A 23,154-nucleotide genomic window follows, 5' to 3' on the forward strand; every position below is an offset into this window, starting at 1 on the left:
CCAGGTCCTCAGCTCAGCACGGAGCCAAGTGCCCTAAGATTAAGTGTCTGCCAATTACTACTGAACCTCAGTATAAACACTAATAAGTTAAGTTCTAACAGCAAGGGGCAAGAAACTACTAAGGCGCTGGGGACAGGTGAAACACTAGGCATTCATACAATGAGCAATGCAGTTAAAACAATGTTTTTAAAGACTAGCACGGGAAAATTAAATTGTTAAACATTTAGAAGTATTAAGACACCACAATCTTGGCTTAACAATCACAGGGTGAGGTGAGAGGGAATGAGCATGCTCACAGCCGCTCACGGCTGGCCTGCCTGCCTTTGCTTCTGTCTCAGGCTTTCTCTACTCTACAGAAGCTGACATTCTGCTCAGTTATCTAGTCACTTTACAGTGTGGAGCAGGGAGTCACTCCTCCATCTGATGTTCGCTAGCATTCAGAAGACCTGAGCCCCAGCCCACACCGAGGAGCCTGGGGAACCCAGCAAAACAGGGGAGGGAAGAAGATGGTCTGCCCACAGCGTCCCAGCCTGCTCCATCTAATGCCATTCGCTGGCATCCTTTAACCCTGGCACTGAGGAAACTTTGAGATCCCACAGAATCTAGCCTAAAGGAAGGTCACTGCCCTTACCTTTGGCACCTCGATCTCCCAGATGATGAGGTCAACCTTCTTAGGGTTGGAGCCTGCCTGGACACTCTGGGGGCTCTCAGGCTTGGTAAACCCGCAACAGCTATCCACTGAATCCATACTGTTCCCGTCAGAACCTGTAGGGGAGGAAGCGACATATATACACACACACAGACACCAGCTCAGCTCTATCACAGCTTCCCAAATTTACAATACTGGGAGGCCCTGCACACATACACCCCCGAGAGCTTGGCAGACACCAGACTAGAAGGCTCAGGAAACCCAATGAAAGGAGGCTTAGGGTACCCATACACCTAATTTTAGCCTGTCACTAAACAGTCCCGCTTGCTTATTTGGCAGCCGTGCCTAGCCACAGCTGCTAGGCCAGAGAGACACACGTGGTAAGCTAGGAAGAGGCACACTCTATACCCAGAGAGGGGCTTACACAGGGTATAGTGGGGAGGGGAGCCAACAAGATGACTCACAGATCTACACAGTTCCAGGAGCAGGCCTTGAACTTCTTGTCACAATCACCCTGATCCCTTTCCAAATGCCCCAGCCCCTCAGACTAAGAATCTCTAGTCTCCAAGGCCAAGGCTTGGGGGAGGGGATGTTCTAAGGTATGTGGGCAATCACAGTAAGATAGCCTTCTGAGGGTCCCATTCTCAGGACTGAAGAGGGACTAATGATCTCTGGCAGTTAAGAACAACGCCAGATGGCCCTCCTCCCTTCCCCTTTGGGACTAGCAGCTTGTGAAGCTCTGAATATGGGGTGGCTCAAACAGCCCTTGGTGAGAGAAACCAAAGGTTATTATTCCAAGAGAACAGTGGAGAATGTGTCTCTGGAACCAACTTAGGCCGTTCAACTCTTCCCCAGGACATGACAAAAGGATCATTACAAAAAGCAGAAGGAAGAAAGAAGAAAAAGGAAGGAGGAGGGGGGAGGAGGAAGAACAAGAGGAGGAAGAGAAGGAGGAAGAGAAAGAGGAGACCAAATAAGCACCAGGGACCATCCAGGGAAGTCAGGAGATCCGGCCCTGGCTGAAATACCAAACTCAATGGCCTGAAATAGATCACTCGTATAAGCCAACTAATTAGGCTATTTTCCACCTGGTTTCCCCAAACTTGGGACATAATTCTTTTCCAAGCAATCCTTTACTGTCTGGATATAAAAGACTACGGTACACTCGGCCTCTGGGCAAGGAAGAGACCTCCAAAGCGATCTCCCTCAACACTAGGCTTACAGCAGACGACTCCACCCAAGAAAGCAACTTGGGTAGCTATTTGAAGTAAAAGAGGCTGCTGGAGTTTTCCTACCACAAAGCTCCTAACCTCTATCTAAGAGAACTAGACTCGCCAATACCTGCAAGCCAGCGGCTCCCCATAGTAACTCAGAACGATACCAGGCCTTTAGCAGGCTGCTGTGTTCAGCTCCCTCAACCCATTCCCGTTCCCACCCCCAGCCCCCTTGACATCAACCTCAAGGGAAGCACACATAGCAGGGTTAAGGCTAACCTGAAAACTATCCCCAAGCTATAACTGATGGACTACCCTGCCTCCCACTCATTACGGTCTCTCCTCTAGAGCTATGCTCGGAGCCTCAGGCACCTGCACAGCTACCACAATCCATCCAGAGCTGCCATAGGGCTGAGGGGCTCATTCATTACCATAATGGGCATCAGACAAATACAAACTCCTCTATTCTTAAAATGTTTTTAAACCTTCCCTTTTTGCCCATTTTAAGATGCAGTTTTGTTTTGTTTTGTTTTGTTTTTAATCTTAGCCTTTTAGCATCCTAGCATAGGAAATCTAATACATTATCTGGCCTCCCACAGTTTCAATGGACAGAAGGTGCTTCCTTTTGAAGGTATGTAAAGTTATCATGGTCTCAAGCAACAGCATCTTGGATGTAAAAATCCAATGTGTGGTACCCCCACCCCAGATTCTAATGACAATAGTAAAACACCAGAAAAAAATGCCCAAGCTTCCTGGATGGAATTGGTTGGGAACACTCCAGGACAAATAAGCCATGAGCTGCTTGGAAGTTACTGGGAGATAACATACCCCTGGGGAGCTGCAAAGCAGGGTCAGGAGCTGCTGACCTGTAAGTTAGCGGTCTGAACTGTCTACGCTGGGGTCAGCACTCGAAAAACCCAGTGCACCCTCCGTTACCAAAGTGCCCTCTTTCCTGGGGTGGAGCTGCAACTGCACAGAAAAAGGATGGCTGAGGCTCTGCAAAGGAGGTGATCACAGCAACAACCCAAGACAGCTTGAGCCTCCCACCAGCGCTCAAAGCTGCAGCTGTCCTGGGGGAACTTACCCTTCGAGGGCTTCTGAGAAGAGCAGGTGGAGACACGGAACAAGCACATACGTAAAGGAAGTCGGCCATTAAGAGATGCTCACCCATCCCTGGCATTGGGAGGGACCACTAAGGAGGCCTCAAAGGCCCATCCAAGGGCAGGTGTCCAAAGGAGAAGAGACACTGAGGCTGACTGGTGCACCCAACAGCCATGGTCCCTTCTAAAGGTCTGGGGAGGGTCCCTGGCTAGTGAACCCATGGACAAGTCTCATAGCCTTAGGATTTCATATGGTCACCTGACTTCTCGGGTATCCAACTGTGTGGGTGGCTGGATAGCAGAGATGGGCGGCATCATTTCATTGCACAAGTGGCAGAAGGGAAGGGTGGCCAGTAGCTTTTGCCTAGCAAATAACGGGAGCCCTCCCGGATTCACCAAGACAGCTCCCAAGACCTTCCTACCTCCTGAGTGATCTGCTTCTGTATCCATGGTCCATCCATCCTCGGTCCCTAAGTCTGACAACTCCTCCTTTAGCACCCCGTTGCTGAAGGGCTCAGTACCGTCTAGCAGCACTGGGGTGACAGCTTTGTCTCCGGAGCTTGAGATGGTCTCTGTGCAAGAGTCTTCAAGCCCTGAAGTACTGACAGGATCTGAGCACTGCCCCAAGGAGGTAACTGAAAGGACACCCTGGCTGTTGTTGGCCACACAGGTGACAAAGGTGTCATCACCTCTTGGGTTACTTGCCCCATCCAGAGACTGCCTCTGGGGGGTAACTGGTGGTGGACAGGGTGTCAGGGAGATGTGGTGTGCAGAGTTCTTTGGCTTCTGGTCCTTGGTAGGGCCTGACAGAGGGCTGCTGAGACAGCTTACATAGGTCTTTGGTGGCAGGGCTTCTCCTGAAGGGCTGGCAGTGGCACCTGTTCTGGTGGAAGCAGGATCTGAGGTGTCTTGTCCCAAGCCAGTTTTCTGGCTGGCTGGGACACAGCTCTCCTCCTGCCTCCGAGGCTGAGTGGCCACGGTTGGATGCACTTGTGCCACAGCCTTGCCCACTGTGGTGGCCCGCATCTCTTCGGTCGCTTCCAAGAGCACCTGGGAGATGATCTGGAAGGCAGCCTGCTCAATCTGGTCGTTCTCAGGTAAGGTCTTGTCTTTGTCCAGTTCTCTAGCCACATCTCTGTCCAAAGTATTGCTACCTCTGACTTGGGGTACCAACGCATCCTCATCCTTAATCAGCTCTGAGTGAACTGGCTCCACAATACTTGCCGACTTCCCAACAATATATTCTTCCTTCTTTAGAAGCTCAGCTTCCTGTGGGGGGCCATTGCTCACCTTCTCTCCCCCACCTCCCCCGGGGACCAGGATTGGAAACTCACTCTTCTCCACTTCTGAGACACATTCCTGGGACAACAGGCCTTCCTCAGGTACATTTTCCCCCAACACAGCATCTCCAGTCCCCTCTGTCCCACCTGTCTCTCTCGTTTTCTCTCCAGAGGCTGCATACTGGTTTAGCCAGCCTCTTCCAGGAGTTTTGCCCAGTGCAGGCTCTTGCTTACACCCTTCCACTGCTTCATAGGGGAAGGACGCATCCTTTGGGAGAAGCTGACATCCAAAAGGAATAGATTTGGCTTCGTCCCCCATCAGGGAGAGTTCCACTTTTGAGTTCTCATCTCTGCACAGTCCTGGCTGTGACCTTGTGTCTACAATGCTGGGGAGGTTGCCTGAGGACTCTGATCTTCGGCGAACTTGCCGAGTCCTTGGCAGGGCTGGGGGCTCTGTAGACAGCTTGTCCACAGAGCACTGCTCTTCCTTTCCAGAAGGCTGTGTGACACTGGGGGCCACAGACAGGACTTCAGGACAGGCCTCTTCACTGGGCAGTTGGTCCTTGATGGCAAGGCCAACCTTCAGTGTCTCCACCTGCTTGTCACTGCTGCTGAGCCGATCTTTTTTACGAGAGAAAAACCACCACCAGCCAAGGAGTGCTAGCATTCCAGGCAATGCCAAGGGGAAGAGTGAACGGAACTGAATTGCCATCTTGGAGGCGATGTGAAGTAGCTACACCTAGGAAAGCAAGGAGAGAAAAAAGGAGGTATTTATTACAGAAACCAATTAAGAGTGTAGTGATGCTCCCCTTTAACCGCAGAATGTAGGAAGCAGACAGAGGTGGGTGGATCTATGAAGTCCAGGTAAGCCTGGTGTACAGAGTGGGTTCCAGACCAGCTAGGGTAGGGCTACATAGTGAGATTCTGTTCCAAAAAACACCAGTACAAAACCAACTTGGGGGTACAGGAACTGTACCCTGATATGGTACATTACATGTGCACAGGGATTTGTGTTTGGCTGCAGAGACACAATGCAAACACCTCAGCACTCCCTGGCTGGTTTTAGGGTTCAGCAAGATCGGGAACCCTGCTGTTGGACTCCTGCTGCTCCAAGGGTGATCTACAGACCAAAGTTGCTGACCACACCCCAGTACTTGCTACAAGTGCAGCCCTAGTGAATCACACTGGTTAACAAGATTCCCCAGGAGAACTTAGGGCACACTATAGTTAGGAGGAATCCTGAAACTGGAGACCTAGACACCCCAAAGGGAATGGGATGAAAGGAACACGGAGGAGGTCATTCCAGAAAGCCCTTGCCACTGTAAAGACGGACACCCTTCGCTAATATCCAAAGGCAGAGAAGCAAGATGGCTAAGTACAGAGCAGGGCTGAGCAGAGGCCAGGGATCAGGTGACTTGTAGACACCCCATGGAAGGTAGAAACCTATGATGCTACCTGTGGCTTCAGATTCAAGTAGGACCACCTGTATCATTTCATTCTCCACCTTCCCGCTTATCCTTGTTTGGAACCTATCACTATCTAGGTAGCTAAATAACTCAATGTAGTGCAGCTGAGGAATGGGAAGCTGGCTGCCATCCTACTTGCCAGTTGACTGCTCATCAGGGAAGAAGTGATGAGTCACGGAAGGGGGTTCCATGCTACCCTTTCAGAGTTGGATACCCTGTGATCCAGCAACTCCACAAAAATAAAAATAACTGTGCCTAGGCAAAGGCTCTGAAGAGCCCCCACCAAGGTTCTCATTTGAAACAAAGTTGAAATTAGCCTTTTTCAGAGCAATGACTGGTAAACACACTGCAGAATCAACACACTGAGGCTGTACTAGTGTTACAGATATTGTGCACTGACAGAAACCATTGTTGAGAAGAAAACAAAAGCCCTGTGGAGAGGCTTGACTTGGACTAAGCCCTCAGCTGGAGGAAAAGAGCAGTTTCTGCACATTGATTTTGCATAGTCAAATATGAACTCATTACTAGTGTGGTCTTTTAGTAGATACTGTCTATAAACAGAAAGCTGTCCTATATTTGTAGTTTTCCAACTGAGGAAGCTTTTTTTTTTAAGATTTATTTTATGTTTTTGCCTGAACATATGCAGTATGTGTGCCTGCACCCTGGGAGGTCAGGAGGCATCAGATCCCTTACACCAGACTTATGGCTGGTTGAGTCACCCATAGGCTCAAGGAATCAAGCTCAGGCCTCCAACAAAAGCAGCAAGTTCTCCTAAGCACTGAGCCATCTCTCCAGCCCCCTCACTGGGGAAGATTATTTAGTTTTATTGGCTCCCCAGGCTGGCCTTGGACTTTAGGTTCTCTTGCTTCAGTCTCTCAAATACTGTGATTGCCACTGGGGTTAAAAGTGTGAGCCACCACACCCAGATGCTGAGGAACCTTCCAGAGCCCAAGGCCAACATGGCACCCAAACCAATTAAATCAGAACCCAAGAGGCAAGAATCAAGACCAGGTTTTGGTTTTAACCCAGGTGATACCAGTATTCAGTCAGGCTTGAAAACCTTTGATCTGCAGCATCCTACACACCAAAATAAACGAGATTCACTGGCTTGGTGCTAAGTGCCATTCATATCAAAGAACAAAAGCAACTTGAGACTGTTAAGGAGTAAATCCGCCTGCCTGGAACAAGGTGAGAACCCACAGCCTAGAGTCGGGAAAGCATTGCCCAGCAGGCAAAAGATTACATACAGGAAGTAGCCATAAATTTCGGTCTGACTCCTTACTACCTAGGAAATCCCTTCCCCAGCAGGACTCAAATTTGTGATTCCTACAGAATTCTAAGTTCTCTGATCTCAGGAAAGAGTTGGTGGAATGGGGTAGACAAAAAAAAAAAAAACAAAAAAACAAACCCACAATCTCTCCAACAGAGAGCAGCTATCCCTTCTAATATGCTAGGCCTATTACCACAGGCATGTGTCTTAGTACCTAAGACACAAATGGCTTCCAGTCCAGCTGTGAGGAGTTCTGCCCTTTGAAACTTAAATTGATGCCCACAGTCCTACCCTGTACCTCAGTTACAGGTAACCCTACTCTATCTCCCCAACAGCATGCACTCCGGCTTATCCCAGCACTTGGCCAATCCACAATGTCCCCGAGGCCCAGGCCAACCATGCCACTGGCCCCCTCCCCCACCTCCCCAGTCGTCCCACTCTTACCTCAGGCACAATGCTCAGAACCAGTACCTTCCTGCCACTCTAAGCATACCAGCTTGTCACCACCACTGCCTACCTAAGGCTCCCCTGCTGATTTGTTCCCCAGAGGCTGAGGCTCCAAGTCTCAACCCTACCCAGTGCAAATAAGTCTGTTGTAGCGACTTCTTCAGTTGAAGAAGGAAAACAGTTGTGGTGACATTTCCCAGACAGACTTCCTCTCTTGGGACAACCGGCCTCCTAAGTGATAATGAACACTGCTAACCCGGGACCAGCCATCACAAGGAACCTAGAAGAGATTCCCAGTGCCCACTGCTCCACAACCCAATCTGAGCAGTCTAGAGACCCTCTGCTGGGTGAGCGGCTCAGGACAAAGACTCTCTCCAGGGCTGTTTCCCGGCAAAGCTGCCGTGTGAGGGAGTTCCCCCAACAGCCCTATAGAGGGCAGGATTTGTTTGTCCCCGGCTTCCAAGACAAAGGGTGAGATTAGAGGCAGCAGCTATTCTCTACCCAGAATGCAGCCTCCGTAATCAGCAGCTACACACAAAGGGCTTGAATGCAACTTACCAAGCCTAGAAGTGTGGAGGCACACACAGGAAGCTGAGGCAACTGATGCCCCTCCACCCCACAAGGAAACAAACAGTCCACCTCTTCCTCATCCCAGGCAGTCTGCTGTCAAACAGCCTTCTTGGGAATTAGTAAAAGGCTGTTTTCCCCAATTTAAATGGTCTGACAGGTCAATAAGAGGTGACAGACGATGTACCAACCTTCTGTGCATAGACCTGCACAAACTTACATGTACGAACGAATGAACACACACACACACACTCTCTTCATCCTCACAAGGCTTCCCACTACCCCCTTCCCCTAGCAAAGCTTGTTAGTTGCGTTTTGTCCTAAGCACTTGGTTTTTAAATCTTAAACTTCCTAAGATGTAAGTGGGCTGAACACTGCAGGTCCCAAAGGCCCCCCACACTCTACACCCACAAGCTAACTGGTAACTGTTCCAAAACGAGTTTCTGCCCCCCAGAAACAGGCTGCCTGCAATCAGGGAAAGCCTCCCACAAGGACGCTTCACAGCCCTGCCCTAGGCTGGTGAGGAGGACACTCAGCTATTTTGAATCTGCTGGAATTAAACTCCAGCCTGCATATTTTTAGCAGGTCCACTTGCCCAAGAATAGATGCATCCTGGATTGTGGCCAAGCGGTCACAGAGCTGAAAGCAGGCACGTGCTACAGCCAGCAGCCCTTTGCATTCATCGCTCACTCCAGGTTCTAAAAGGAAGTACCTGTGGCTTCTTAGAATGTCCTCTGAAAAAGTAATGGCCTCACTCCCCAACCGGCTGGCAAACCTGTAACCAAAGTCTAGAGCCTACTAAACAAGAAAATAATCCCCGGGAATGGCACAAAACAGTGTTGGCCCTAGTGACTAAGTCAGTTTTGGCTGCAGTTACTGGGAAAAAGGGCTACATGTAATTGACAGGAAAGTCAATCATAAAAACAACAGCTTAGAAGCCAAGAGCCCAAGTCCACTCTAGGCTTGGACCTGATGGGGGGAGGATCCACACCAGCCACTCTGCTCTGGACAGCTGTTCACACACCCTCTTGATTGGAACTGGAACATTCCTCCCATTGTCCTAGTGATGACCACCAGGGAAGTATATTCGCCCTGTACAGCTTGCTCTTGATAAATGTGCCTTCCTTTCAAGGGGTCTTCCCCTGGGCCAGCAATCAAAACCGAAAGCCCAGCTGGCCCCACAGGCTCTCCTGTATTTCCTGTGTGGAGAGTAGGAGCAGGCTGCTGGCCTCCGTAAGGAAGTTCCCTGGAGTGGGAGTTGAAGGGAGGAAGAGCATTCAATTGTGGTTCCCTCCCTGGCAGCAACAGAACCTGTATTTTCATCCACAGCGTTTTAACTCTCAGCTCTGTTGCTCCTTGCCCACTCACATATTCAGATCTGTGCAAGTTGCTTCTAAGGCAGTTCTTCTACCAGAAGAACTCGGACTCATGTACACACCCCTGCACAAGTATAGGTGGAGCCCAGGAAAGCCTTTTCAAAGACCTGGATTAGGTAGGACTAGAGAAATGACTCAGTGGTTAAGGGCACTTCTGCTCTTCCAGAGGACACATAAGTTCCCAGGACACATAAGGAGGTGTATAACCATCAGTTCCAGGGGATCTGACCCCCTCTTTCTGGCCTCTGTAGGCACCAGGCACACATCACACATACAGTGTTTATACATATACATATATATATACATATATATGTGTATATATATATATATATATATATATATATATATATATATATATATCAAGCAAACACTCATCTCATACACATAAAATAAAAATAAGCTAATCTTTAAGGCAAGGAGTTCTATAGGTTGCAATAGATACACTGGAGAAGTGACCTCTGTATGGTTATGATGCCTTTAAGGGGTACAAATTCTCTGGGCAGAACCTAAAGGTGTCCTAGGAGCTGACCTAAAGAGCTAGTAAGGAGGCTTGGCAAGTTGTGACCTTTATAGTCAAGGCACTAACAGCCTGGTCAAGTGGGGGCAGATCACCAGAGTAACTGCTGGGGTGATCCCCATGTGATTTCTGGCCAACACTGGCAGCCAGGCATTAGCCACAGGAGGTTACTGAGGACTTGAAATATGACAAGTGTGACTGAAAAACTCCAATTTCTAATCTTATGTAAAGTTAATTTAAATATCCATATGCTAGCAAGTACTAGAGGGTTTTTCCAGAAAATCCCAGGACATGAGAAGTCCTGGCCAAAGCTATGAGAACAGCACCTACCTTGATGGCAGAGGACAGTTCTGCCACTGAGGCTGGAGGTGATGGTGAGCCTAGGTCACTCTCCCACGGCAGCATGGCTGAGGCCCAGGGTCACAGAGATGGAGCCATGCCTCAGGCCCTCTGGTCTTAGCCTAGCCTGGGTGTTCCCTTCATCCCTGGGGGGTCTGAGCAAGCTGTGACTATGCACAGCCTCAGGATTCCATGTTAGCTCATAATGGGCTAGCTGGCCCACCCAGGGTTAGCCCTACACCCTCTATTGTGACGGCCTTACAGACCAGCAAGCCAGTGTAGACAGGCAGACAAGACAGATTCACTCTAGATTAAGTAGCTTTAACTCCTTGCACAAGTGGGCCATCCAACACCATGGAACACTTTCTCAGCCTGCTTCACAGTAGGAGGGCAGAAGGTCAACATAACATCTAAGCCATAGACCTGCTGGGTGAAACTTCTCTGGCCAAAAAGGAAAACTAAGGTCTAGAGCCAAGAGGCCCAGGTAAGAAGAGCTAGAAGCCAAAACTCCTGTTCTAAGCATGGAATCTTCCTTGCCAGCCTAATCAGCAGCTAACTAACTTCCAGTTTTAAAAAATCTGTTTACAAGGGCTTAGCTGTTGGGATCACTGGCTGCCCTTACATAGGACCTGGGTTCAGTTCCCACTACCCACACCATGGCTCAAAAAACCCTTTTCAGCTGGAGTCCCAGGGGATCTGATGCCCTCTTCTGTCTCCTGAAGGCACTGTATACACACAGTGCACATACACATATGCAGATAAAATACCCACAGACAGAAAAGATTAAAGGAAAAATCCTTGGTACCAACCACACAGGAACAGAGCATCCACAGCTCTCCTTTGTGGACAGTCCCAGCCTCAATTCTCCCTAGTGATATGAGAAAACAAAACCCTCCTATGGTAGTCTCCCCAATTATTCATCTCAGGTAGGGGTGTGTGTGTGTGTGAATGCATGTGGTGTGCATTAAACAATGCTTTGTTATTGTTGGGTTTTTTTTTTTTTTTTTTTTTTTTTTGGTTTTGTTTTGTTTTGTTTTTGAGACAGTATTTCTCTGTGTAGCCCTGGCCATCCCGGAACTCACTCTATATAAACCAGGCTGGCCTCAAACTCAAACATGAGGCTGGCCTCAAACATTCGCCCTGCTTCTACCTCTCCAATGCTAGGATCAAAAGCATGTGCCACCATGCCTGGCCTAGGAGTGTGTTTTTTTGAAAACTTTGAAGGCTGTATCCAGTCCCTCCTGGCCCCCATCGTGCGCTCTTTATTGCCTGGCTTTCCACATGAATTCTATCGGGCTCTGGGGGTGATTACTAAGCACGTGCAGGAATGCACTCCTGGGTACATGGAGTTCCCACCTCACCAGAGGGCACCACACAGCCCTGCCCCAAACGTATGAGTAGTGATCTATCTGACAACAAGCTTACTTAAGGGCCATAATCCTAGCTGAGACAGGAGGGTCATGAGTTAGAGGCCGCCTCAAGACCAAGCAAACAAAAACGAATATATGGTATGTGGCTTCACAAGAAGTAAGGAAAGATGTTGATGTGTGGCTAAGGATGCCAGCAACCAAGAAATCACAAAGGCGTAAGAGAAAAATTCTATTCAGTAAATATTTATTGACAAGTCCAAGTACTAGGCAGCATAGGGCAGAAACGAGTAAGCTCTGAACCTTCCACAACTTTTTGGAGGTGAAAAACCCATGACCTCTTCCCTAGTGAGCAGCTCTGCTCCCCACATTGCCACTGACTGGTCCAAGGGGCAGGGGTAAAAGTGTCTGGTGGTTGGAGGAATAAACAGAAAACAGTACCATTTCCTCAGGCAGGGATGTTCTAGTTCTTGTGCAGGAATGAGAGGACTTTAGACTGAGTGCTAAAGAGCCAAGCATAGCTGGGTTGCACTCAATGACCACTGCCACCACCACCTGGGTGCTCTAATCCAGATCTCTTCTCCTTCACAACTTCCAAAAAGCAAAACCTTCTGTTAGTTTGGGAGAAGGAACCTCCTGGCTTGGTTGTCCTTGCTGAATAGTCCTGAGTAGTCCTGTATTCAGTCACATACACCCTAATGCACACTTTCAAAGGTACCTGGCTCTCCTGCACATATCAGCATGTTTCTTGATAGCTACCCACCTATATACATTCACTTTCTCAACAAGGTACTGGAGGATGTGTCCTCCCCAGACCTAGGAGTAAATCTAGAAAGGTGGGCGTATCTGTGGACATGGTGTTATTGTGCACTGTGTAAAGATTATCCGAGTGTCACTCAAATGCTGATTTCTGTGCCCCAATATCTGGTAGCAGTTCTTATTCTAAGAATCTCCTGTCTCATTGTTGTGTAAACTTTGCTCCCTAATTAGTCTCTGAATGGTCAATAAAGCTAGCTGATCAGCCAATGACTGAGCAAGGTGAAAAGAACGGACTCTTTCTCTCGAGGGAGGGAGGGAAAGAGGGAAGAGGAAGAGGAGGAGGAAGAGGAGGAAGAGGATAAATGAGGAAAATGAGGAGGAGGCATCATCCTCCAGTGGGAGAAAATCCAGGAGGCCTCATGAGAAAAGACCTGGAACCCAGAGAGCCAGATCAGTACTAAAATGAAAATATCTCAGGGATTTTGGCTGTAGGTAGTCAGATCAATTTAGAGGATTAAGTAATACTGCTGTTCAGTTGTGCCCTTAAAGCTTGTTAAATAAATATATTAGTCCAGTCCCAATTATTTGGGGGCTAGCTGGGTTAAGAAAAAAACTGCAACAGATATCACATCCAAGGAACACATCAGACAGAAAATTTCCAGGAGGAAGGAGGCAGAGCCAACAGAATGGGATCTATCCCAGAGCGAAGAGGAACTCTTAGGAGGAACTGGTACGCTAACTGCTAAAGCCTCCCCACAGAGGCATGAACCCTACCACAATGACAGAGGCTAGGGAGAAGCAGGGAGCTAGTAAAGACACAGAAAAGCATAGAAAGCAAATGAGGTTACACATGACAGCGTATATGTATAATCCCCAGAACTTAGGGTGGAGGTGGGGTCTGAGGTGTGAGGATGGTGAAAACCAGACAAGTCTGGGTTACACCGTGGTGAAAAGATTAATTAATTAATTGATTGATTAATTAATTAAAAACATGAGAGCTCTGTAGCTATAGAGAATGTTTGTGAATAGCCACCTTTAAATTATGTGACTTCTATATTGAGAAACTGAGAAAGTATAGGAATGAACAGAACATTGACTCTCCTTCACAGTAGAAAACCAGATGATGTTTTCTGAAGAAAAAAAAAAGCAAGCAAACAATTAGAAATAGATAAAAGTCCACAGGACAGCTAGAAAGCTCAAACCGTTTCGAGCATGTGTATCTCCTAAAGAGAGCCTGAGTTTAGGTCCCAGCCCCCCATCACTAGGTGGCTCACAACCACTTGGGAATCCAGTCCTAAGAAATACAATTCCTTTGAGCTCTTTAGGTATTTTCACACATGGCAGGCAGGCACACACACAAAAATAGTAAGGGGGCTGGAGAGATGGCTCATCGGTTAAGAACACTGACTGCTCCTCCAGAGGTCCTGAGTTCAAGCCCCAGCACCCACATGGTGGCTCACAACCATCTGTAATGGGATCTGATGCCCTCTTCTGGCATGAAGGTGTACATGCAGATAGAGCACTCACACATAATAAAATTTTAAAAAATAATAAAAGAGGAGCTGGAGAGATGGCTCAACGGTCCTGAGTTCAAGCCCCAGCACCCACATGGTGGCTCACAACTGTCTATAGCTCCTGTTCCAAGGGACCAGACACCTTCATGCAGACAAACACGCAAGCAAAACACTAATCTACATAAAATAAAAATAAATAAAAGAGACAGGAGAAGAAAGGAAAGAAGAAGTGCTCCAGGTAGCTTCCAGCAGGCTCTCACAGGGCAAAAGACTGTTTGGGGACCAAACACAGGTCTGTCAGGTACATTCTGGACAAGCCCTGTTCCACTGAGTCATACAACCCCAGCAAAGAACTGTCTTTTCAAGCCTGTAACATAATCAAGAACTCAGTATAGCCTGCCAAGGCACTGGGTCCAACCCCCAGAACAACAGATAAACAAATCTCTCTTTCCATAGACAGTGCTGTGGCACTGGGGTTTGGGGGTTTGGGTTTTGAGACAGGTTTTCACTATGTAGCTCAAGCTGACTTTAAATCTTTAAAGCATAACCTTCCTGCCTCGGTCTCCCAAGCACTGGGATTACATGCACATGCCACCGCGCCCAGCCAAACTTCCTGCAATGGATACTCTATTATCACATAGTATGGCTTTCTACCAACGTGCAGGGTTCTTTTCTTATTACTGATGGCAACTTTGCTTCTGATACCCCTAAAACTAACATAGCAGTAAAAATCAAGAAGAGAACATGCTCACTGACAGAGCTTCCGGGAACCGTGGCAACAGTCTCCCCAGCCCTAAGGTAGCAAGACCCATCAGGACCCATCATTTAATAAAGGTATCAATACCTACTTCGGGCTAGTTACATGGGGGCTGGGGACTCAAATTTCAGGCAATAAGACAATGCACTGAAGAACTTAATGTAATATGCCTGTGGCCTCTGAACTGGTTGAGAGCACAGAGCCCTAAGGTATTCCTGGCACATTCCCCATGCATGTAAAAGTAATGGGAGGGTTAGCAAATGCTCGCTTTTCTGAGCCCTGTGGTTGAGATGAAAAGGGCTATGGAGACTGTATGGGATGGGAAGCTCTATGCAAGTGTGAGAGAATGCCTCCTGGAAGAAGGGCTGTCAGCACCTCAGAGCTCAAGCAGTGGGAGCCATGCAAGGATGAAGGTGGTACCAAGAGGGAGAGAAAAATCCCAGGCAGAGAAAACTACCCAAGTCCTCAGGCAGGAACAAGCTCAGCTAGCTGAAGGGACAGCAAGGAGAGGCCAAGATGGGGTCAGAGGAATGGCTGGCTGCACATCCCCCACAGAAGCTAAGCTTCAGGAATCACGGGACTCACAGAAACATACTGGAACAAACTTCCAGAGGGACCACTGTCCTCAAGTGTAAGGGGCTTTGTTCTTAATTCATAAACTGCCTCCAGAAGCTATTCCAGAATCATGAAACCCCTAGCTAGAAATGTAACAGGTATGTTTTGTGCGTAAACTGGCTAACTTTTTTTTTACCCAGAACCTCAGCAAACAAGCTTGCCAGGAAGTCCTGAAATTACTACACATTAACTTAAGAGTGCCACAGCTGGACCAGTATCCTTACTCCTTACCCCTCACCTTACCCCTCAAAGTGGGTCTAGCCCACTAAGGGGTCCAGCCCCTAGTGGGAGGTACACCCAAGCACAGAACACACACATGCAGCCTCACATAAGCCCTCACTACTCCTCTGAATCAGATCTTGCAACAACAACCTTGCTCTCCAGCCAGTATAAACCATAGGCCACAGAGGGCCTTATATGGCTTGAAGCTTTCTTAATCAGAAACAGATAGATGGGCTGGAGTTGGCAACTGAGTTAGAGAGAAGGAGGAAGGGGGAGAGTGGAGAGAAAAATATGAGGAACAGGCAAACTTGTCAAACTCCTTTTCCATCCCTCTTCTGCCTCATTAGCTTCCTCCCAGCAAAAAATTCCTAGTGAGGGTAGGGGGTGTGGGATACAGATGTAACTCAGAGGTAGTCCATCATGCACAAGTTGTTGGGTTACACACACACACACACACACACACACACACACACACACACACACCTACGTACCTACCTACCAGAGCCACTTTGCCCCTCCTGTGTTTGCATTTTGATATAAGCCAGAAAACACCAGTAATTGGACTGCCAGTTAATACTTTGTCTCATACCTTTTGTGCTGCTTTGTGGCCAGCCCTTAAATTTGGGCAACTTCCCCAAAAAGACAGGGATGGGATGGGATGGGGAATGGAGAGGAATGTTTTTCCAGAAAATTAACTAACCGGGTAACAAGGGATCCTCACTTCCTAGGATATAGTACCTAGTCCATCTCCCTAGCTCACTTCTGGTCTCAGTCACATGCCGGCCCGGCCCTGTCCTGAACCCAGAATAGAAAACAACCTCCGAGACTTCTTGAGCAGAAACAGCTACAGCAGTTTCTAAGGCAGCATTAGTTTCCTCCTTCCCCTGGTTAGGTAGCAGTGGCCCCCAAAGGATCTGTCTGGACACTTGCAGCCACATGCACTTGACTCTCCTGAAGGATGCCACCTGCTAAAAATAACTACAAGCTTGGTAGAGTGGGTGACACCAAAGCCAAAGGACAAAGCTGGGAGGTTATTCTCAAGAGCTGGTCTCTCTCCAGGATGGCTGGACAAGCAAGTCACTGCCTGGTCTCTGCTAAAGTGACAAAGAAGAGATGAACAGCAGACAGCTAAGCGCTGCCTCCAAGTGGAGTGTGCTCTCATCCTCACAAGACACAGCCAGACAAAGGCCAGAGAAGGGTCTGGGGGGCTGCCTGCCCAGATCTGTAGTCTACTCCTCTCTAACAGCCTGCTGAGGGCCAGGGGATGGTCTCATGACCTCCATGTGAGGTCTGACACGCAATGTTATTATTAGCCCAGGAAAGAGTAACTTCAAGGTTGTCTTGCAACCTGCTCAGTTTCCCAGCCCTGAGGCTTTCTTATTCAGTAATTAATTGTGCATTTCAAAGGTACACTTCCCTGATGAAGATGGGGCTTTGTAAAGAGTTAAAAGTAAAATCTGAACTTCAGTATCCTGTGATATGCAACCCAAATAGCTCCACAGGGTTGTAATGAGGCTTAAGTGACTCAAAAGCACTTAACAGACTCAGTCTGTAGGATAAACTCTTAATTCTTGAAAAACCTCAATGTCACATTGTAGATGAAGAGGGGGTGATAATGGAGCAGTAAACAGCAGTCTCAGAAACAGGGGACTGGCCATGACAACACAGTAAGACCACATTTCAATAAAGAATAGTAATAGGTGCTCATGAAATGTAGCCTGCAGCATCAAGTTCAAGGTTACTTCAGCAAGGTCCAAACAAAGCAGACCTAGAACCAGACTGCTGTGTTAACAGTCTCTTCCCAAATCAAAACACTCCGTCCTGCAGGGGTGCTATTTAAACAAGGAGGTAAACTACTAAAATTAGCTAAGACTCCCTGAAACTGAACAGATTCACCAGGTTCCTCCCTGCCAGAGAAAACTATAAAAGCTGAGAGTCACTTTTAGAGGGGAAAAATACTGAGCTGCAAAGAAGACAGGAAAGCTGAAAAGATTCAGAGACCAGAACAGCTACCTAGAAGCAGAATGCCAGCCATGCTGCCTGGAAGAGGTTTAGACCAGAGAATCACTTGGAAAGGGCACTCCAACCTGTTGAACTGCCTGTAGGCTGGGCCGTGTGCTCCTGGTTCCCAGCTGTGAACTGTCATCCATGCTGGGGTGGGCTGTGGTGATGCAGCTCTCTGGTCATTTCAGCTCCTGTAAGTAACCACTCACTCATATTCCTGTAAGTAACCCCTATAAACCTCTTTGGTTCACCAAGTTGGACTTGGGTGGTATACACATTGGTCTGTCATGTGACCCCTATCTGGGGTAAGAAGACATGTGTTGCATGTCCCCAGGAAAAGTCCTGTCACACAATAAAGGCCACTCTCCACAGGCGTCCCCTACACCAACGTTGCTGGATCTACACTGTAGCCACTCTTTTCCCACTGCCTTCTGTAAAGGACACCTCCTAACATTAAGATGGGCTGCTGGGAAATCAGACACAGTAGTAGCTCACGTCTGTAATCCCAGCACTTGGAAGGTTCTGACAGAATAATCTGAGGCCAGCTGGGGCTATACAGTACATGCCTAAGATACACAATCAGACCCTGTCTCCAAAAAAAAGCATTACTGACACAATGAAAATCCAAATTGGTTTGGCAGAGATGTCTCATACGGAGGTCCTTTGGAAGCTATCAGGTCTGGAGATATGACATAGGCAGACCAAAAAAATGAACACAGATACCAGGTCGTGTAGAACCCGTAAGGCCCTTCACAGTAATGAAGAAGGTCTCAAACCAAAGTGCCTATCAAGGGACTTCAGGTCTGGCTGCTCTGCTTCATGCTTGGGTCCCCCACACCTCTCAGTAGGTTCATTTCTCAACCTGTTTCCTAGGAGCCCAACACCCTCATCCCCCTCCTCACTGTAGACCAGAACTTGCTTCTTAGCATGCCATGGAAAGAAAAACTTGGTGACCAACGTGTAGTTCTGTTTGTGAACTATAATCGGTAAAACCCAAACACATGTCTAATTCACAGGTTGAGGCAATTAGGATTTTAGAGTAGCACAAAGAATATTCTAGACTCACACCATCCAAAACTCTTTATGGTGATGAAATGCTGACTCCCCAGGGTGGCAGGCAATCACATTCCTCCAGCAGCCCCCAGGTACCTTGCCCTAACTCCCAGAGCAGAATCAGAATACTTTGTAGGTAGGTATAAGCCTGAGACTTGACCAGCTCTCTCCAGCTCATAATGAGAATACTTTTAACACCTTTAGTTCACCAACTCTCCCTAAGATAGACCCTAGATGGCCAATCAGCTAGTAGGAGCTTAGAGAGCTACAGCAATCCCTGACCTCTTGCCAGCTAAGGCCAGCAATGATGGCCTCCTCTGTCCTGAGCACTGCAGGCTTCTTCCCCCAGAACTAACCCCTTTACCTCGCTTTGCTCCCAATGCAAATTGGCCTCAATGACAAGGCTAAGTGAACACAAGCCACCAGTATACAGGACAGGGAACAGAATGTTTACCAACACGAACTGTAGAAGCATCCAAATGGCAAGACTGGGACAGGATGATGTTGCTAAACCCAAAAAAACCTCTATTCAAATCAAATCATCTCAGGAATGGCAGCAACACTCCTCAATCCTCTCCCCAATGTCATGCACCATCAGGAAGACAACAAAGTTAATGACAAGGTGAGCAGTGGGGGCTGGAGAGATGGCTCAGTGGTTAAGAGCACTGACTGCTCTTCCAGAGGTCCTGAGTTCAAATCCCAGCAACCACATGGTGGCTCACAACCATCTGTAATGGGATCTGATGCCCTCTTCTGGTGTGTCTAAAGACAGCTACATATAATAAATAAATCTTTAAAAAAAAAAAAAAAAAAAAAAAAAAGGTGAGCAGTGATGGTGTGTGCTCTTAATCCCAGCACTTGGAAGGATGAGCAGGAAGGCTGTAGGTTTAGGCTGGCTTCAGTTACATAGCATGACTCCTGTCTCAAAAAAAAGGGGGGAGGGGGAGAGGAGCACTTAGGGCCTAAAGCTCAATTATACAGTACTTACTATGCATAAGCCTATGTCCAACTCCAAGTGCTTGAAAGAGACTTGACTACACCAGGAAGGAGAAACAGAATTTGCCCTATGAAGCAAGATTTAAGGACTTAACACACCCGATGGTAGAGATTAGCAACTATCAAACATTATGAGATGATATCGGTGGTATATGAGGCCCACAGAACCCAATCATCTCCCCATAATAAAGCTCCTAGGATAACTATTCAAAGAAACAAATGCCAGATACAAACTTCCTGCACATAGGAAAAGACTGAGCCACAGAGAGACCCAGGCGTGGCAGACTCACAAGGAACACTAGAGTAACCAGGGAAAAGAGGGCAGCTCACCCAGCACATGAGCTCTGGTGCCTTAAAATGCCAGTGAGTTCAAGACATGCTAACCCAGGAGACTAGGTGGCAAAGTGTGGGTAAACCAATTTGTCTTCCTTTTCCTTCTAACCAAATTACCAGGCCAGAGGCTAGGGGACGGGTGCTTTTATAGTTAATCAAATGACCGAGTCAAACAGGGATTCCTTGGGAGTGAAGGAAACCATACTTAAGTGCCTACCATATACCAGGGATAGTCCCAAGCCTTAAATATGATCTCCATCCATAGGATGAGAAACAGAAAACTGGAAGCTAAAACCACCTTCTTCCACGAACTCTAGTTATGACCAGCTCCACATATTATCTGGGTTACCAGGTAGCGAGACAGAAGGTTTGAAGTATTGATGCTCCATATTGATCGCTTTCAGCATCCGAGCAGGCACCGCAAAACTCATACCCATCATCTTTGCTGTCACCCTGCAGTGGCCAAGTATGAATGTAATTCCTACAATCAGGTAGGAGATGAGAAACTCAGGTAGACCCAAAACTCACTAGATTTACATCCGGTCTCACCCACTGGGTTGGATAGCTACTGGCTTACTCTATAGAACAAAGCCTTCTGATCAGCAAACTGACCAGAAGCTTTAGCGATCTGCAGTCACACACACACACACACACACACCCGTAGGATAGGAGAATGTGCTCTAACCCAAGGCCATTCTTTATATTTCACAAGACAACACCCAGGATTTACCCAGAACCTACAAAACAGGTTAGAAGTGAAAGAAGGCTCAACATCAAGTCCAAAAAACTGCCCAAACATAACCTCACTTTTCCCTTGGGCTCTGAAAGAGCCCTAAATACTCTGAAGGTGAACCATTTTAAATGCCAATTAGAGAAGACTGATATGAGAGCAACTCCTTCATAGAGTTTATAGATGCGCTGTGTCTTTAAGAGAGGACCGGGAGAAAGCCCTAAGACTCTAAGCCTCGCTTTCTAAAGTTAAGCGTTTAAAACAAAAAACAAAACCCCCACGGTTACTAATTTGGGAAGGATTTTGCAGTTAAATGAGCGTGTAAGATTATTGATTTCCAGAAGCAATAGCCATTGTAATTGCAATGCACGGATACAGAGGGAGGTGGCAAACCAACAGAGATGGTTACATTAGGTGCAGCAACCCTGATTTCACTGCAGCCTCAACTTAGGAGTGGAAGGACAGGCAGTTTAACCTCACTAATTGCCCTACACATACACCCTACCTTACCGGTTTGAGAAGCCGCCACTCACACCTGGAGCGAAGTCCACCGGGTTTGTGTTAACCACAGCCCGAGGTTAGAAAGGTACTAGTCGCTCAAGGCATTTCCCGGACAAGAAAGGTTCCGCTAAACCCAAGGCTTCTTGGAGGTCTCTTCTGCACAGCCCAATACTATCAGCACCTTCCCTCCCGCAGAAAGAAAACAGGAAAAGATAGGACACCAGAATGTAGGCTCCTTGACGCGTACGGAGGCTTCTCTACGCAGGTTTTTACCCTGGCAAAGTCCCCCCATGACCCCTGCAAAGTCCCTCCAGATCACTGTCCTGGAGCGGGAAGAAAGGTGGAGCGCGACACGTGACCCTGGACCTCCCCACCCCCGCCAGAAGTCAGCGGGCACCTCTAGCTAGAGGTTTTCCACCTCTTGGGACACGCTAACGGGGCCACAAACTCTAATCCCCTTTCGGACACCCAAGCCCTCGACCTCCCGAACCTAATTGGTCTATGGTCCCTCCACCGCCAAAAGGTTTGGGATCTGTCTTACATCCCGTTCTCCCCGCTGAAATCGCAGAGTCCAACTCCAATAATTCGCAGCACTGAACTCCAGGAATTATGCCTACCTGCTCCAGTTTGTCACCACTGCCGGGCCAAACCAGAGTGAGTGAACTGGACCCGGCGGTAAGTTAGGAAGGGAAGGGGTCCCCAAGGACCTCTTCTCCTGCCTCGGGCACCGGGTCCTAGGCACAGACCGCCCCCGCTGCCTCCTCGCCACGCTCAAACTGGGTACACACGACCTTTGAAAAGTAAACGCTAGTGAGGCTGGACGACCTTGGGTGGGACGCGCTCGGACTCGCTACCCAGAAGGGTGAGCCTGCACTGGGAAAGTTGAGGCGCACCGGAGCGCCCGGGGAATTGCGCCCTCATCTCCATCCTAGAGGCCAGTGACGTGAGGGGGATGGGAGGGGAAAGCACCGGCTCAAAGCAGCGCCCCAGGCTCAGTGCACGCGATCTGTCAGCAGCAGCCGGCGGGCAGAGCGCCTGACGGGGTAGGACCAGGCGGACGCGCGGGTCACCAAGGCACAAACCCGCTCGCTTGACAGCGGGCGCGGTGCACAGGGCTCTCGGTCCTGGTAGTACCTGGCGCACGCGTCGCACCCTGCACCTGCACCCCAGGCTCCCCATCACCCCAACTCGTTCTCCCTCCGGGCCCGGCAGGCAGGTGCCCGCGCCAGCCGTCACTTACCTGCTCCCGGGCGACCGTCTAAGCACACAGTCCTCCCGCCACCGCCCCCTGGCCCCCCACCTAGCCCAGCGGCCCTGCCCCGCAGCGCTGCACGGCGCTTCGGCCGCTCCCCCACGTGCTAGCCCAGGCCGGGCGAACACAGAGACATTAAATACTGAGGACGCGCAACGACGTGCCCGCGGCGCGACGCAAGGCCCCGCCCCTCGCCCTCCGCCCCCCCCCCCGGCGTGCCCCCCTTGCCCGCTCGCTCTCCTGCGCGTGCGCGTCACCGTCCGCTCCCTCCCCCGACTTGCGCGCGCGCCTCTCCCAGCTGCGCCAAGAGGGGCGCGGTCTGGAGCGTTCCGCTGACATCCCGGCGCCGCTCGGGTCCGCCTTACTGGCGCTCTCGCGAGAGTAACTATAGTCCCGGCCGGAGTGGGAGATGGCCCTTCGTCCCACACTCTGCCTGGGGTGGATTACCGGAGTCTGAGTGCTCTGTACAATGAACTTGACTCGCTTGCACTGGGCTCTGCTTCTCCCGAAACGGAGAGCTGTGAGGCATCCTCCCTTGGGATGGTGCGTCCCGAGGAAAAGCCGGGAGAGGCTGGTGAGGGACGAGGCTACCTACCATTGTTCCTCTTGCCTAGAATTTAGCTTTCTGGTTAACCTTGCGAGTATAGCGTAGCATTTCGAGTATAAGTGGTCAGTAATGTGGATACTGTGTAGCCCACGAGGGCATGTTGCTTTCTCGTTTTCGCAACTTTAGTGATGGGACTTTTCTCTAAATGATTTGGGTTTTTGCAAAGTTTGCCTTCGAAGACATGGTCACCATGAGTCACTGCCTCCCCCAACAACTTGA

The 23,154-nt window shown here is 48.9% G+C and overlaps 1 protein-coding gene across 3 annotated transcripts in view; it reads right to left on the reverse strand.

Annotated features, from left to right (window-relative positions):
- AKAP1 (A-kinase anchoring protein 1) overlaps positions 1–22,448 on the reverse strand; it is a 31,896-nt gene extending 9,448 nt beyond the window's left edge. Inside the window, exons 1-3 of one of the 3 annotated variants that reach the window (XM_080924657.1) lie at positions 22,317–22,448; positions 3,386–4,982; positions 632–765 (exon numbers count right to left, since the gene is read on the reverse strand). In XM_080924657.1, coding sequence (XP_080780783.1) covers positions 632–765; positions 3,386–4,955 — 1,704 coding nt within the window. In that variant the 5' untranslated portion in view covers positions 4,956–4,982; positions 22,317–22,448. Of the gene's footprint in view, positions 1–631; positions 766–3,385; positions 4,983–21,085; positions 21,106–21,693; positions 21,845–22,316 lie in introns of those variants that run through there. The other 2 variants (XM_080924655.1, XM_080924656.1) reach the window with 2 other exon arrangements.
- Positions 22,449–23,154: the final 706 nt, after the last annotated feature.

This window comes from Micromys minutus (assembly GCF_963924665.1).
Source record: "Micromys minutus genome assembly, chromosome: 10".
Classification (NCBI taxonomy): domain Eukaryota; kingdom Metazoa; phylum Chordata; class Mammalia; order Rodentia; family Muridae; genus Micromys; species Micromys minutus.